The 18079-nt window shown below is 32.3% G+C and overlaps 2 protein-coding genes across 3 annotated transcripts; both read left to right on the forward strand.

Annotated features, from left to right (window-relative positions):
* The first annotated feature begins 49 nt into the window (after positions 1-49).
* LOC103496361 (nucleobase-ascorbate transporter 1) lies at positions 50-4571 on the forward strand. 2 transcript variants are annotated; one of them, XM_008458191.3, is made up of 14 exons: positions 50-366; positions 1258-1355; positions 1521-1697; positions 2109-2209; positions 2292-2367; positions 2586-2645; positions 2728-2915; positions 3002-3098; positions 3191-3277; positions 3350-3408; positions 3509-3600; positions 3685-3762; positions 3853-4013; positions 4155-4571. In XM_008458191.3, the coding sequence occupies exons 1-14, from the start codon at positions 291-293 to the stop codon at positions 4164-4166; spliced, it is 1362 nt and encodes a 453-aa protein (XP_008456413.1). In that variant the 5' UTR covers positions 50-290; the 3' UTR covers positions 4167-4571. The 2 variants fall into 2 exon arrangements, with proteins under 2 accessions (XP_008456413.1, XP_008456412.1); XM_008458190.3 differs by having other exon boundaries at positions 52-366; positions 4112-4571.
* Positions 4572-11369: 6798 nt separating this feature from the next.
* On the forward strand, positions 11370-17249 carry LOC103496360 (AUGMIN subunit 2). The gene is made up of 7 exons (XM_008458189.2): positions 11370-11641; positions 11934-12169; positions 13563-13688; positions 13852-13956; positions 15879-15947; positions 16368-16481; positions 16648-17249. The coding sequence occupies exons 2-7, from the start codon at positions 12047-12049 to the stop codon at positions 17014-17016; spliced, it is 906 nt and encodes a 301-aa protein (XP_008456411.1). The 5' UTR covers positions 11370-11641; positions 11934-12046; the 3' UTR covers positions 17017-17249.
* The last annotated feature ends 830 nt before the right edge of the window (positions 17250-18079 follow it).

An 18079-nucleotide genomic window follows, 5' to 3' on the forward strand; every position in this document is an offset into this window, starting at 1 on the left:
TCTTTCTTCTCATCATGCTCCAATTGTAATTCATAGGAAAGGGAAAAAAAAAAGAAAATGAAAAAGAAAAAAACAAGCTTCTCAACTACAGCAAAGATAGAGGCTTGGCGTTGGAGGGTTTTTGCTTTGCATATTGTTCTTTTTCATTTTTTTCCTTCTTGCTTTTCCTCTTCACTTTATATCTCTACACTTTACCTTCTTCTTCTTCTTCCTCTTCTTCTCCTTCTGATCTTTTCCTTCATCAAAAACAGCTCTGACTGTGAGGAAGAAAGAGAAAAAACCCCATTACAATGGCTGACATTACTCACCCTCCCATGGAACAACTTCAAGACCTTGAGTACTGCATAGACTCTAATCCTCCTTGGGGTATAACCCTTCTCCCCTTTTTCATTTTTCTTTATAATTTTCTCTTTTCAGACAGTTTTCCATTTCCCTTCTCTCTGTTTCAACTTAGAATCGTTCTTGAAAACTACTCATTGCCTTTCATGTCCTGGAAATGGTTGGTTGGTTTTCACACTGATGATTAAAATGATGGGTTGTTGTTTTTTTTTTTTTTTTTGACGTGAACTGTAGTTGGGAATGGTGGATTTTGCTCTACTGTTATGAGTTTTCTCTCCATTTTTGTATTGGTCTCTGCATTTGCTTGTGTTTGATAAGTGAACGTATTGTGCAAGTTTCTTCTGTTTACGTTGTTCGGGAATTTCTTCTGAGGGGGAATGTGGACTTCAAATTTTGGTACATTCTTGTTTTGAAAAACAATTATTTTTCGTCGTTTTGTCGTTGCTGTCGCTGGGATTATTTTAAAAGAAATGGAATGGGAATCTGACAGTAGGGTAGGTGATGAGGAATGTCTTATAATTCCAAGTTTCTAAAGGTTCCTTCTTTGGATACTAAACTGTAATTCTGCTTTCATTTTTCAATTTGAGGATTTATGATATACTCTGTTAAATCTTTGCCAAAACTCAGCATTTTTTTTTGCCTTGAATGATCTCAATGATAATCGCTAGTTTGTTTTTGTCAGCATTCTGCATCGAAAAATTTGGGTGGCTATTACTTTTTTTCTTTTACTTTTCTTCTTCATTCCCTGTTAAACAAAGCATTGTTTGTGATGATATTGTAATTTACGTTAACAATTCATTTGTGAATGGCTATGGTCCCTGAAACTCAATTATCAGATTTTATATGTGTTTCTGATGGATTAAAGAAATGCCTGATTTACCTTTCTTTTTGAGTTTATGAAATGGTGATGTTTTGCAGCGGAAACCATTCTCCTAGCTTTCCAGAATTACATTCTGATGCTAGGCACCAATGTGATGATTCCATCCTTAATTGTCCCAGCAATGGGTGGAGACAACGTAAGTTTGTTTTCTTCCCCATTTCATTCTGAACTTGTTTTCGTATAAGTTCTCATTTTATACAACTGTTCTTTTTAATCTCACATTAGCAAAAATGTGTATAGAATTTGAAGTCATTATCTTCCTTCGTTTGCACTCCATTGATCTCATTTTATATTTGTTCAGGGAGACAAAGCACGAGTTATACAGACTCTTCTTTTTGTAGCTGGCTTAAATACACTTCTCCAAGCACTTTTTGGAACTAGATTACCAGCAGTAGTTGGAGGCTCCTTTGCCTATGTTATTCCTATAGCTTACATTGTTGGAGACTCTTCGTTGCAACGGATTAGCGATTCTCATGAAGTAAGTTTCTCATCGTCATTCTATCATAATTCATAGAGACTTAAAGGAAAATAATGTAGTTTGTGCATCCATCCTCATTTTTTCCTTCAGAACAAAGAAAATTATGCTAGCGATAAGGGTCATGATGTGACATGTGAAATCATTGTGCCTTAAAATTGTTTTGAAGGAGAAATTTATAAGAAAGGTGAGAACAGTGATTGTGTCTACACCCACCAAAAATTGAATGCTTTTCAACATTACATGCTTCTGAGTGTAATAGTTATGTGTCACAGCCAATGTGTTAATAGGCAGCCAAGGTTGCAGCAACAAAACTGCAACTTCAAATTTTCCTTGTTTTCAAACATTTTTCTTGATATTTTTCTTCACTTGATAGGGTATTGAAAGAGATCTTCCCATGTGATTCGTTTGCAGAGATTTTTACATACGATGCGTGCCATTCAAGGAGCTCTAATTGTAGCCTCAAGCATACAAATCATTCTTGGTTACAGCCAAGTTTGGGGTTTACTCTCACGGTACATTTTTCAAATGAAACAAATATGTGAATTTCTTTCACTTATCAATGTTGTTAATCATATCATTGCTTTATGTGTGTAGTTTCTTCAGTCCATTGGGCATGGCACCTGTTGTTGGATTGGTTGGCCTTGGGTTGTTTCAACGAGGATTTCCAGTGGTAGGTTAGATTCTATGAGAGGAATTTATTGTAAGCTTTGGTTTACCTCCGAGTTCTGCTTCCATTAGAATATGGAATCTTACTATCCAACTTCAGTTAGAAGTTATTTTGAAAATTCCCTAAACCTGAACGTGTGAGATAAAAATTTTATGTTTGCTTATTTGTAACCAATACAAGAAAGCGTTCTTAAGATTTAATGAAAAGTTTTTCTTTTTCAGCTGGGGGAGTGTGTGGAAATTGGTCTGCCCATGCTGATACTGATCATTGGACTATCACAAGTAAGCAACATTCGTCTCTTTTGCAGTCGGTACTCTTAGTATATATTACTTTCTTAACCCTACGGGTATCATGAAATTGCAGTATCTAAAGCATGTGAGACCCTTCAGAGATCTTCCAATTTTTGAGAGATTTCCTGTGTTGATCTGTGTCACAATTGTTTGGATCTATTCAGTTATCTTAACTGCAAGTGGGGCTTATCGAAACAAGCCAATGAAAACCCAAATAAGTTGTCGAACTGACAGAGCGAATCTTATTACTACTGCCCCGTGGTGAGCTGAAACTCATTCTCTTGATGTTGGATGTATAAAGTCGCTGGTAGTGAAAAAGAAAACATATGAATATGTTGCTGTTTCAGGTTCAAGTTTCCATATCCTTTGCAATGGGGGCCTCCTACATTTTCAGCAGGTCATTCATTTGCTATGATGGCCGCTGTTCTTGTTTCAATGGTTGAGGTATTTATCCTTCTCAAATTCTGAGAATAAATTTATAATTAAAACTTGATGCTCCTGAATCTTGTTCTTGACGCTAACACGTTCGATAACAGTCCACTGGTGCATACAAGGCAGCATCTCGCTTGGCAATTGCAACTCCTCCTCCTGCTTATGTACTTAGCCGAGGCATTGGTTGGCAGGTAAGCTGTGGTTTTCTGCTGTTTCGTGTATGAACGTGATTGGAATGAGAATTTGGTTTAATGTTTTGATAGGGGATTGGTGTCTTGCTGAATGGTCTCTTTGGAACAAGCACTGGTGCAACTGTTGCTGTGTAAGATGGACTTTTATAGTTGATGAGTGTTTTATTTGTCATCTCCTTCCCTTTTTGGGACAAGAATGAACTTATTCGACATTGCCAATGTGTATTGCAGGGAGAATGTGGGACTTCTCGGGCTTACCCGCGTAGGAAGTCGAAGGGTTGTCCAAATTTCTGCTGGTTTCATGATATTTTTCTCTACCTTGGGTACGTAATAACTGCATCATGAAACCCGAGTTAGCTTTTGCCTTTCGTCGTGAGCAATTTTACGACTTGATGGTTCTCTTTCAGGTAAATTTGGAGCAGTCTTTGCATCCATACCCATCCCCATCTTTGCTGCAATTTACTGTGTTCTCTTCGGCCTTGTCGGTATGCAATCAAAAACACGAACCAAAGTTCATTCATTCACATAATTAATTGAACTCCAAACTAACAAAACCCGTTTGTGCCATCTCTCAGCTTCAGTTGGACTATCATTTCTCCAGTTCACAAACATGAATTCAATGAGAAACCTCATGATCACAGGACTTTCACTATTTCTAGGATTATCCATTCCCCAGTTTTTCAATGAGTACTGGAACCCAGCCCGACGAGGACTCGTCCATACAAACGCCGAATGGGTAAATTATTACGCTACTAAAACATCCAATGAAATTGTGGGGATTGATTGTTTATTTGTCTATGTTGTAACATTGTGGGGCTTGATTCGGAACTGCAGTTCAATGCATTTCTTAACACGATATTCTCATCGCCGGTGACAGTGGCGTTGGTAGTGGCAGTGTTTCTTGACAACACATTGGAAGTAGAGAAATCAAAGAAAGACAGAGGAATGCCATGGTGGGTGAAGTTCAGAACCTTTAGAGGAGACAACAGAAATGAAGAGTTTTACACTTTGCCATTCAATCTCAACCGTTTTTTCCCGCCAACTTAGATTTTGAATTTAAATTTGAATTTGAATTTCAGTTTAGCTTTAATTTTTAATTTTTAATTTTTTTTGTTTCTCCTCTTCTCTTACCCAAATCAGATTTAAGAGAGAACCCTTGGGCCAAAGCTTCAGTCTATTTTGTCTTTACATTTTTTGTGGACCATTTGTAAATGGGTCCTTCATGATTCTAGAGAATTTGATCCATGCTTTTGTAGATGCAATAAAATAATATATCGCAAATTAGGGTTGTTCACTTCTTTCTTCTTCTTCTTCTTCTTCTTCTTTTTTTTTTTTCTTAAAGTAAAATGACATTATGGTTGTTTGAACTTATGTTCATTCAAGTTCTTCAAGTTCATTTTTAATATTAAACTGTCAACATTTTTTTAGCTCTTTATTTGTCGATGGTCATTTTGTCCACCGTAAAACTGATGAAACATAATCTAATCCTCGGTTGCAACACAAGCTCTTTCTAAGCTTATTAAAGAAGAATTTTTAATGTTGTTCAAGGTAAATGTTTATTCATTTCTATGATTAAATTGCAAATATTTTAATTTTGAAATATAGTTTTGGAAACAATCCTATATATTGCTTCTTAAACTTTTAAATGTCTCAAGTAGAGTTGGAAACTATTAGGGATGATTAAAATAAAAGAATAAAATAAGTACAAGTAGTGGCATATAATTTGAGAATGAAAATATCCTATCAAATGAGATTATCCTATCCCACAGTAAGTCATTTCGTTGATGAGCAACCAAAACATGCTCTTTAGAAAAAATTAAATATCAAACTTCAATGATTTTTACCATTAAAGAACTCTATTTTGCAAGTTCGTTTCTATCCACAATCCTAATTTGATACAAGAATTGCTAGTTTTTTTAAAAAATATCAAGTATTAAAATTTTCCTTTCCCATCAATATCTCTACGTTTTCATAGATTTTGATCACAACAAAGTTTATTACATCGTAAAAATTGGAAGTTTATTTCTTCCGGGATAGAAATTTGGAACCCTAAAACCATCAACTCTTAAACTGAAGCAACACGGCCGATAGATTCCGTCCAGAAAGCCAAATGGGCAAAGCATTCTTTCTATAAACTAATGGAAAATAATCCGTTGAAAGCCTACATTGTTAGTTCATAAAGAATTTGAATTCAAATAACAGAAGAAAGGTTTTTTTTCTTTTTTTTTTTTTTTTTTTGAAAAATATCAAATAAATGCAAGAGGAAATGAAGCAACGACATTTACGTACTATTTCCAGTAATCTCCGGTTTTCATCTAACGGCGGTGGAGAATCGACTAACCGAGCTCAAAAACCGAAGAAGAGGAGGAATCCCTCAGAGATCCATGTCAAATCATTCACAAAGCGTCATACGGCACTTGCAATTTCAAGGATTTCCTCATTGGGACAAAATCAAAAAGTAAAAAACATTAAAATAATAATGATAATAATAACAAAACGCCATGAATCTAGCTGGGAATCTGAAACTAAGAAAGAAGGTGGAATTAGAGAAGAAGACAAATGTGACAAATGAGAAGCAGTAGATTGAGTAGATATAGACGTCGAACAAAAACCCTAGTCGGAAACGCTTCCCATTTTCGGGCTTTTTTATGAAGATTTTAAGCCTTTCAGGGAGGCCCATTCTGAAGAGCCCCTCCTCCGGCCCCTAATATTTTCCGTTACATTTTTATAAATTTTGGTTTTTCTTTTTTTAATACATATTTTTAAAATTAAGAATATTTGAATATTTTGTTAAAAAAATATTATTTAATTGCTTAGGTTTAATTTTACACGTTATTATTCTTCTGTTTGAATATTTTTATTGACTAATTTTATTTTTGTGTGAATGCAATTAAATGGTTATGTTTACCTTGTGGGTCTTTTCAAAAATATAAAAAAACGACAAAATATATATACTGTATAGAATAATTCCAAAAACGAAAAAACTTAGAGGCCCACCATGTAAAATATCGAAAATATCCCGTCAACCACACCGTCAATAACGCGCACGTTCAATATATACGCGATCGTTTAGATATGGTTGAACATATACGTCATCGTTTAGATATGACTACAAGTTGATTGTTTAGATATGGTTACAAGCATATAATTTATACGCGATTGTTTAGATATGACTACAATTTATCTTTCTAATTCCATCGTTTAATTTTGTTACACGATCATTTAGATTTGGGGACTAAATGTTTTTTTTTAAAAAAAACTTGGTACGCAATTTTTTAAATTCTTTTGTACAGGATCGTTTACTTTTGGCTACTCCAATCCAAATGATTTTTTTTAAGATTCTTTATATACAATCTTTTATTTTTTGTAGACGATCGTTTACATTTGGCTATTCCAATCTAAATGATTTTTTTTTCAAGATTCTTTGTCTTATACACGGTCGTTTAGATTTGTTTACCTAAATGTAAAAGCGTAAAAAAAAAAATTAAACGACATAAAAAAGAATAAAAAAAAGAAGAAGATGTAAATATTAAACGATGTAAAAAAGAATAAAAAAAAGAAGAAAGACGGTTGAAAGAAATCACAAAATCAGAAAAGAAGAAATACGATGGAAAGAAATCGTAGTGAAAAAAAAATATGATGGAAAAATTAAAAAAAAAAAAACAATTGAAAAATAAGAAAGATGATGGAAAGAAATCGCAGAAAAAAAAAAGAAGATGAAAAGAAGAAAGACAATGAAAGAAATCGAAAAGGAAGACGATGAAAGAAATCGCAAAGAAATTACGAGGAAGAGAAGGGCAAACCTGAAATATTTAAAAAATGGTTAACTTTATGACTTTGTTACACAAGCCGGAAATAGTTTGGTGTTTTGTTATATTTATGTAAGTTTCCTTACTTATGTATTATTTCAAGTATTGCATTCTATAGAATCATCCTTTGTTGTTATACTGTTATGTAACGTCTAAGATAATATTAAATTTAATTATTTTAATTTTATTTAATTATATTGGAATTATTGGGCGGTAATTTGAAATATTTTATTTAGAAGTGATGGTTTTATGGAATTGTAATCGATTAATATCTGTTGGTTGAATATTTAATTAATTAGCAAAATTGGATTTTTGGTGTTGATGAAATTGAATTTAATTAAATAATTTGGATGTTTATTTAATAAAATTAAAGAGTTGAATTTTTTTGTTAGAGATTTGATAATTATATGTATATGTGGTTATATATATAATTATTATAGAAAAGAATAAATATAATTTTATTTGTGGAAAATTAATTATTGTAAAAGATAATTGATTGTTTTGGAAAAAAATAATATTGATTGGGGAGAGAAGATTATATGATTGGTTAAATAAGTAAAGATGAAGAATAAGATTTAGTTAAAAGGAAAATTGATAATTAAATATTGAAATATAATTATTGAAAAGAAAATGTAACATATCAAATTTTCAAGGAGTTTTTATTAATTATCTTAAATTATTTCAGTATTATATTAAGGATTTGAGTTAAAATTTAATTATTGGATTAAAATAATTAATGTGGAGAGAGATGATTGATTTGATTGAATGAAAGAGATGATGTATTTAATTAGGGAGAGAATAATGATTTAAATAAATATATATGTTTATTATATATTTTTGCGAGAGAATAATAATAATAATAAAGTGTTATTATTATTAATGATTATACCTAAGATTTTGAGCATATAAAAAATTTATTGAAAAAAATATATGAGAATAAAAAATATATGTATATATTGGTATCTTATATATATATATATATAACCTAGAAGGAAAAAGAAATAATAATGATAAATATTATCATTATTTGAGTTTATAAATTGAATCAGAATGCTGATTATATGAAAAAAAAAATTCTTCATCTATATCACTTCGATAACCCTTTGTCACCACCTCACCATTTTTTGTTTTTTTTTGTTAAGATTGGTAACTTAAGTGAGTGTTTTGGATTGTGGAATTTTAATATTAATTATTTATAAAGTTATTATTAGAATTGATTTTGGTTGCATGTCTTTGTAAGATCCCTTTGGCAAATCTTGAATATTTAAATGATAATTTTTTTCCATCAAGGTTGAATTGGTTTCACCCTCAAATTTGGGATCGAATTAATTGGAGAATTTTATTTATTCCTAGCTAAGGAGTATTTTGTTCAAACATGAATTTAAGAGCTTGCATGTATTTACTATTATGCATAATAGATGTTAATGATGACTGATATGCTTATATTAATGATTATGCATGATATATTGATTATATGATTAAGGACTTTATGATTGATATTCATGTCATATTTACGATGTTGCTACATGCTACGAACTGTGATACTTTGTTTGAAGGAATGGAATTCCCAAAGCGAAAGAAGCCTATGAACGTCGTGCAAATTGAATTCAATTTGTAGAACCACAAAATTAGGAGAAAAACAAAACTAAAACATAAACATGCTTCTAACGAGGAAAAGGAAAAATAAAACTAACCTTTGTAAAACCTTCCAAGAACTTTGAAATATTCTTGAAGTATTCTCAAAGGTGAGAATCAACAGAAAATTGTGGATTTATGTGATTTGGTAAAGGAAAAAATTTTGAGAGATGTTTTTTTCTTTTAATTTTTAGAACAGAGATCGTCAAAATTTCATAGAAGAGAGAGATTAGATCTATTATGTATACCTCAACCTTTTAAGAGAGATGGAGAGAAGTTATCAAATAACTCTGTCCCTTTGAGTTATTTTATTAATTTAATATACATTAATATAATAAAATAAAATTAATATCAATTTAATTCATATTATATGATATATGGTTTATTTATGAATCTTATTCATATTATTATTATTATTTGAATCATATTCAAATGTTAACTTCTCTCATGAAGACTTTATATTATAACGTATCAAATACATTATATTAATTGTATCATAAACATTATATTAATTTTATCATATACAATTTATTCATTTTAATCAATTTGAATAATTCAAATCAAACTAAAATAATTTTGATTCTAATTTATCCTTATTGAGCTAAAAGGAAACTTATGGACCTGTAGATTGAAGCTTTAATGATATGAGAATAATTAGTAAAAGAAATATATTTTAAAGTAAAGCAATAGAGCAAAATTGATTAGACAATCAAAAGTCATTATCTGGGATGAGACAACCATGACAAAAAAAAAAAAAAAAAAGAAGAAGAAGAAGAAGAGAGAAACCAGGATAGAAGTTGTTGACAAAACTTTTAGATATAATGGATAGTTTGGAGCCATTTGGTGAATGGTCATCTTTGGAAGAGTTTTTCAACAAGTGCTGCATGTTGTTCCATGAACAAGACAACAAATTGTCAATGAAAGTTTGGTGAAGTCATACCTTTGGTCCTAAATGCAAATATTACAGGTAACTACAAATATGAGAGCTCAAAATGACAATCAATTTGCAGATTATTTATTAAAGTTTGATAATGGAATAAAACCATTTATAGAAGTACATTATATTTGTCCTCCACATGATATTGTTGTGACAAATGAAAATGAAGATGTTGCGATGTTGATATTGTTTGTCCTTATCTTGAGCAAAATGCTACATCTTCTAAGTATATGACAAGTAGAACAATTCTTTCTACCACAAATGAATGAAAAAAATGATTAACCTATTTTTAAAATAGAACAATTCATGAGTTTTGATGAAACAATTGATGACACACATAATTATTATTTTAAAGAATTCCTCAATTTATTACTACCCAATAATGTTCCTCCTCACAAATTGATATTGAAAAAACATTATCCATTTACACTGCTGAGAAACATAGCCCATCCAATGGTACATCTCGAATTTCGCCAAAGTGTCATTTATGCAGAAACCACAAAGTGGCAACATGTAGAAACATAAGTCTTCCTCCCATGCATACCAACAAGTCCTGCAAATGATCAAATATCCATTCCAATTCAGAAGAAAACGAGTTTGTTCACAATGACAATTAATAAGACTTGAGCACAAACAACATAGATCTCTATGGAAACTACAAAGATATTGATAAAATCAAAAAACAAGTTGAGAAAAAATAGATTACAAAGAAGTTTTGACTTTGTAAATCAAATTTGCTACCACCCGTGTTTATGAACTTTGAATTATTTATGTGTAAGTTTTAGTTTATTATTAGGGGTCTTTTAAAAAATATAAAAAAGCGACCAAGTATTTACAAAAATGCGCCGTCAACCATGAGCGTAATATATTTGGTAACGCGATTTGATACACAATCATTTAGATTTGACTATTGTTTGGTACATGATCGTATAGATTTGTTTTTTCAATTCTATCGTTTAATTTGTTAGACGATCGTTTGAGTTACAAGTTCACCATTGTTTATCCTAAAATCGGGGTTCCAAATCTTAAAGATTTATTTTTTTCAAAATTTGGTATAAACGATTTTTTTCAATATTCTTTGTACACAATCTTTTATTTTTGGTTAACCTCGTTTAAATGCCTAACCATATTTGGTTACCTAATCTAAACGTAAAAAGAGAAAAAGAAAGACGATACTTTGCATGCAGTGAATGAAAAAAAAGAAAAAGAAGAAAAAGGAAGAAAGATGTGCATACATCTAAAAAGAAAAACAAAAAAGACGATAAGAAAGAAATAGATTTTATTACCCAAATCTAAAAATAAAAGAAAAATGGAAGAAATCACAAATAGTATAGAAGAAGACGATAAAAAAAATGCTAATTTTTTAAGTTTTGTTAAAGAGACCGTAAATATCTCATATATTTAGAAAAGTTTCCTGCATCATTATTATCAATTCATTGAAGGATAAAAGTTGTATGGCAATGTTAAATAAAATGGCATCAAAACTATATAATGTATGTAGGTCCATACCCAAACAAACACATACATGTAAATAGTAATTTACAAAAAAAGAAAAAAAACTTATAAAGCAATATCATATCATAATTTGACATCATTTAACATTTTAAAATAGTGTTAAAAAAAAAAATGATACTAATTTAATTACATTCAAATTAAAAGAAAAAACGCAAATACAAATAGGTAATTGATCCGTTATTTTATTATTTCATTCAAACTAGTTTTTCAAAACGGTATTACCCTCAAAGTTCTTCTTCCTAAAGTGAACAACGCGATTTTAAACCCAGAAATACCACTCTCCGCAACCACTCTCTCGTTTCCGCCAAATTCTACTACTCCGCTCCTTCCCATCGTCGCCGCCCCCGCCCCCGCTCCTGCAACCTTTCTTTCTCTTACCCTATCTCTTTCTGCTGCACCCGCGCCGGCACTCACCACTGCCTACTCTCCTCCCCCACCGCTTACTGTGTTGTTCTGCTCCTCGCCAAGGTCCTACAACCCACCATCTCTTTATAGTCGACTTCTCATGGATCAATTTTACTTTTTCTTTTTTCTTTTTATGTTTATTTTGATTTCTTCAACTCAATCCATTCGAAATTATGGTAAAACTGGAGTGAGTTCAAAAATTGATCTCAAGTCCTGCCGTATTCAGCGTTTTTTGGACGGAAATTTTTTCGGGACGAATTGGGATTCAAGCCCTACTTTTATTTATTTATTTATTTTGAGAAAACGTGGGAAACGTTTTCATATCCATTCTGATTTGAAATTCTTCCAAATTCAGGGTTTCAAACAGAAAATTATTCTCCGAGAATAAGAGACTGCAGGTCTTAACAATTCTGCAGTCTTAGCTGCTTTCTGCTTTGGTTCTGTCGACGATCGCGTCTGGGTGTTCGAATGTCGATGGGGAGCGATACCACTTGGGTTGGAAAGAAACCTCTGAGGCGAATCGGAGGAATGTCCGATGCCCTCTCAATTGCTGCCGATCTCGGTTTTTCTGTCTCTCCTCCGCCTTCACAGGTCCCCGATCGTTCTCTCTCTGTCTGTTTGTGCTTTTAAAATTATGTTCCATTGATATATCTTTCTTATCTTTCTTTTGAAAGATAGTTTCTTGAAATCCTCGAAGAAGTTGATAGGTTAATGTGGGTTGTGAATTAGTTTTGGTAAATGGTATTGAGCTTTCAATTGGAATTCGTGACACGCATACTGAATACGATTTGAATTCAGGTCCCTGAACTGGGTAAAACTATCTAGCAATGATTTAATGAAGGTACATTTTATAATTATCATCATTCGTTACATTCACAAATCAGGGTCAATTGCTTACTAGCCTTTGACTGACTGAGAGAGAATTGTGACTGTGCATATGGAATGAACTTAGGTAAACATTTAAAAGAAATTCCGCTTATCCTTTTCTTGGCTACCAAACCACCCATTTTAGTATAGTAAAAATATGCAGGGTGTTAAAAAAAAAGGAAAAGGAAAGGGCTTTTCTCTCTTTGAAGGACAATTCACCCTTCATGGACGAGCTTATAGATATCACAATTGTAGTATATATTCCCCAAAAGTTTGAATAGAATCACAAAAATCACGTACGGGTGGAAGGAAGGCCTCGATAGACCATTGGGCTACAGTTTCTTATCAGATTTGGGGAATCAAGGACTTGGCCATATTTTTTTTCACATTCAATTTTTGTTTTCAAGTGGTTCCATGAGACCAGTTGTTTTATCAAGCATTGTATTATCTTGTGTTTACCATGGAAAAATATTATAGTTTGGAATGATGATTGATATCGCTTGGATGGATATCCTCCTACCAGTAAGTTTTTGCTACTACTGGTCTGTGGCTCTTCTTGGTTTAAGAAAATTGAACCCCTCACCTCGAGCTTGATAGTACAAGCATTATGCTAATTGTGTTTGTTTAAGGGAAGACATACTTTCAATTGGTGAGGGTCTTACATAGCTATCTTGTGGATGATTTAGAGAGGAATATGGAGACTTTTTGGGACAGAAAAGAGAGACAAGGGAGTTATTTGAGATCATATGAATTATTTAGTGTCTGTTGGTGACATTACCAAGGTATTATGGTTGCTTCTATGTACTTAATTTTTGGGGTATGAGAGCTTCTTTATAATCTATTGTGTGCCTTATTATCTTTAATGCGTGTATTGTCTTTATACAAGTAATTCTTGGGGCAATGTTAATTCTTACTGATCTAAGATATGAGGTCACGGCACATTTTCTGATTGTCTGAGATCATGCGAATTATTTTGTATCTCCTCCCCTTTTCTCTTTTGACTGTACTCATGGTTTGTAGTGCATTGTTTGAGATCTTCGATTTAATAGTACATTGTTACTTAGAACTTGAAACTTTATAACTTGAAATTTCAAACGGGATAGTTTGTCTGCCTTAGGAAGAACTACAAAACATATCTTCTGCTATTGGTGAGAAGGGTGATGATCTAATCAGAGTTTTACGAGAACTTACTGCTGTTCAAAGGAAAATAGCAGATCTTCAAGTGGAACTCCAAGGCCGTAAAGTGAGTATCCTGGTTTTTGCTTTGTCAGTTTCAACTTTTAATGTGTAGGATGTTTTCACTATCAAAATAAGGTAAAATAATAGGGTGATTTTTAATTTGTATGTTATCTATATCTGTTTGGTGTTTACTATTATCCTGAATAAATTGAAATATCTGTCCTTAGGATGACAAGAATGTAGCTCATTTGACTCACGTGAGTGAAATGGAAAAGAAGATCGAGACTTTGTCAAGGATTACTGCCATATTGAAAGATGTCATCCAAAACAAGGTGCTTTCTTGGACTATGATGCTCAACGTTGTATATTCTGCCATATGGTCTTGGATATGTATCATAATATCTTGTGCTTTTAACCTCTTTCTCATATAAGCGACCTCAAAAATTGAGGTAACTAAATGGCATCACTAACTATATGGTTTATTTCTTTGCTTTTAGGGCTCATTCAGTTCTAATTCCATGATATTTTTCCATCACTTCTTTGCTCCAATTTGTCAGTTTTTTTACTTATAAGAAATGCCAATTGTTTCATCCTGCAAAATGTGTGTTTTGTATGACTATGAACATGAACATGTGAATTATGTAATTGGCCACCTTCAAATCTTTGAGAAATTTCTATGCATATGTGTTACAAGCTTTGTTGTTTGTTAATCAAACTTGTTCTTGGGAAAATCTGGCAGTAAATTTATTTACAACCCTTTTGGACCATCTTCGTAACCTTTGCTTTAACGAATATTGGATAGCTACGTCATATATTTACCGACCTTGTAACAAGTAAGAATTCTCTATCGAGGTTTATCTAGAGACTTTCTATATGTTTCTCTGTTGCTTCTTGTCATTACATTGAATTAATTTTCCAGATCTCGAAGGATATTTTGTAATTATTAGCTTAGCATTCTACCTTTTGATTGGGACCTCTTTTTTGTAATTGGACTTTTTTTTTTTTTGAGGGGGTGGGGGGTGGGGGTTGTGTTTGTATATCATTTCATCGTCAATGGAAGGATGGTTTCTTATAAAAAGGGTTATTGTGGTACTCCTTATGCATAATAATTACTTTATGTGTTTAGTGATTGTGAAAGTAAGTGCCACCTGCTTTGTAAAAAATGCATTTTGTGACATGTTAACTTCTTTGCAGTTTTGCGGGAAATTTGGCTTGGGAGGAATAATAGAATTGTTAGGGAGGCGGAGAGTTTAGAGGTGGCTAGGTTAAAAGCTTTTTGGTAACTAGAACTTTTTGTGATTATGCCCTTGAGCATGGCTTTATCCCCTTCCGCTTGTTGAGGATTTGACCATTATGACCAATACTGAAATCATTCCCTCATTTGCGCTAGCTTACTCGTTTCACCTTTTCTTCGTACCTTTTTGTCTTGCTATAAATAGTGTAATTACACCAGTGCAGATATAGAGCGACTCTTCATTTCCAATGAGTTACGGAGAGAGAGAGATCTGAGTTTTCATAATAGGATTATGTGAGAAATTTGTTGGACATTTTCAACTTCCGACTGCTTTGAACCTTTTTTCAACTTTGGTTAACTATTAAAGTAAAGTTTACCGTTACTCTCCTTGCTTACTAGTAAGATCATCACTAGAGAACTCGGTTGCCAACTTGGTCAAAATAATAGAAATTTCAGAATGATTTTTCTGTAAGAATGAAAAAATGTTTGGAAGGTATTTATTGTAGTTGTAGATTTTAAAACATGTCCTCAGTTAAGTGTGTGTGTTCACATATTGTATGATCTATCCGTGAAATGCTTTTGATTGTATTTTTGCGGAAGTTCAAACCCTAAAACTTTGTCCTTTGATATTCCATTGTAACTTGTCTCTTTTAAAAGATTCAACTTAAGAGACTAAAATGGAAATCAAGTTCAAAATCAGAACAAAAAATAAGTAACAATCTTTTCTTCTAAAAGTTCTCAAATATTTCCTTCCAATTTTATGAGCAAATTTAGCTCTTAAAAGTTTCCTGCCCCATACAAATCCCAATTAGTTTACAGCATTTTTTGGCCAATTCCTAACGTGTAAAATTAACAAATAGTTATTTTAAAAGAAAAACCAACAAATAAAAGGACAATCTGGACATTTGGTTTCTTGTATGTTTCAACTTGCGTTTAACAGCAATACCTTGACCTTGAGCATGCATGAGTCAAATGCAGTGATATCTCTTATATTCTCTTTTCCTCATTTCCAAATTGCAGGATCGTATAATTGCTCGTCTTCAGCAACCATATTCACTTGATTGCATTCCAGTGGAAGCAGAATATCAGGTTTTTACCTAAATGAAATGCTCACTTTTCCTTGAAAATTATTACTGAAAATTTCTAGTGTTTAGGGGAATTGGATTTAGGTAAAATACACCGACCCACTTCCCTGGGATTTAGACAAAATGGCATATAAAATGCAGCCAGTACGTGAACTCTAGTACTTTTCCTTTCTTTCCCAATAAAAGATTTAATTGATCGTCTAAAACAGCCAAAACTAGAACACCTCAGCATTCCATAAACTTTTGTCTGTTTCTGGGACAAAATGCTTAATCATGAACTGATCATGTGAACAAGTAGTGAAGTATGAGATCTGCGTGGCATTGTTTTGTATTTTCTGATTCTGATAAGATTTAGATTCTGTGAGAGTTGGCCAATCATATGATTGACTGACACACCACAATGCTTGATGGCAATGTTTTGCAGAAACAATTTTCTGAGTTATTGATGAAGGCTGCTAGTGATTATGGAGCTTTGACAGCTTCGGTTGCAGATTTCCAATGGAGTCAAAACTTTAAGGAGTCACCTTCAGTGTGGGGGGTAAACCTTAATTGTCTTTTTCTTCTCTATTTTGATGTGGACGAATACTAAAACCATGAATTCAAGTGTAGATAAAACGGAACCATCAAAGTCCGTTGTGTGTTTTAACTGGCTCATTTAGATTCAAAGAATTGGAAATGATCTCCATTCTGTTTCACTACTGTAGGAAATGCTTAGGCCCATCCCTGTAGCTTTAGCTTCTTGCACTAGATTCTTCGAAGCAATGAGTGCTATGAGGGAATCGTTTGCAACACTACAAAATCTCAGAGTAGGTAATCCCAATCCATCTTTGCCTACAACCCCACCTGTCGATCCATCTCTTCGAGTGGCTAGTGAATCCGACTGCATTACACCACCTCCATGGCGATCAGAGTCAAGCTTTGATGACTTGGCCATTAGAACCCTGCATAGGCAAGAAAATGGACAGCAACAAGCTGGAGATGAACACAGCGAATTAGATGACTCAAATCAGGTCGATGGCTCAAGCCAACGAAGATTGTCATGGCCTCCTTCCATTAAAAAGAGTGGCATTTGATCTGATCTGATCCCTTTTCCATTTATTGATATTGTACATTTTATTTGGTTCAATGATTGTTGGGTGCAATCGAACAGAACCATCTCATACCATTAGCTATGAGATGATAATTATTGTCTTTATCCACTAAACTATATTTGATTGGCTTTGATATTGTATTATGATGTAATAGTTCTCTAGTTGATTCAAACATTATCATTTTTTTTGTACATGTAAAAGATTGATTAAAGCGACTCAAGTAGCTCCGCTAGACTAGTATTAGTAATTAGTGTTATAAACAGATTTCAACTGCATTTGTTTGGACAGGTGATTTGTTAAATTATTATAACAATCAAATTAAAGGGAATTTTCAATTACAACCTTTCAATTTTAGACATTTAAATCTTGAAATCATAATCATATAATTGAGTCTTTAAACTATTAAACTTTTGTAGGTGTATTCATTTTCAATTCTATTATGTTTCGTGTGGGAAATATTTTGCTTGGGAAAAGTTTGTGGAAATTTTATAGTTGTAAAAGTTAAATGATTCAATTTAGATTCGATTTTTCCTCGAAAACCACTTTTGTATTTACATTTAGTATTGTCCATTTTCCATTTTGTTGATTGATATTTTGAGGAAGTCTACGTGGAGAGTTATCTTTGGTATTTTTTAAAAGAATTATAATAGAAGATTTAAATTAATTATGAAAAATTTAGGAGCTGAATTATAATAGAAGATTTAAATTAATTATGAAAAATTTAGGAGCTGGTAGTGGTTGAACAAAATAGAGTGTATATTGATAAATTCATAAAAATTTAGGAGAAAATAAAGAATTAAATGGAAACAAATTATTGTGTCATATTTTGATGTATGTGTTTAGTAACGTATTTAAAAAGAATTAAGATATATGTTTAGTATCCTATTAAAAAATTAGATTATTATGCATATAATTATGACAGTTTATGCTAATTACGAACTCAGTTTCAAATTGATACATATTTAGATTCAAATATGTTATTTTTAAAATTTAGACTATTTAAATGAGAAAATATAAATTGAATGACATAAGGTAGAAGTAGGAT

Source organism: Cucumis melo, chromosome 11, assembly GCF_025177605.1.
Source record: "Cucumis melo cultivar AY chromosome 11, USDA_Cmelo_AY_1.0, whole genome shotgun sequence".
In the NCBI taxonomy this organism is placed as follows: Eukaryota; Viridiplantae; Streptophyta; class Magnoliopsida; order Cucurbitales; family Cucurbitaceae; genus Cucumis; species Cucumis melo.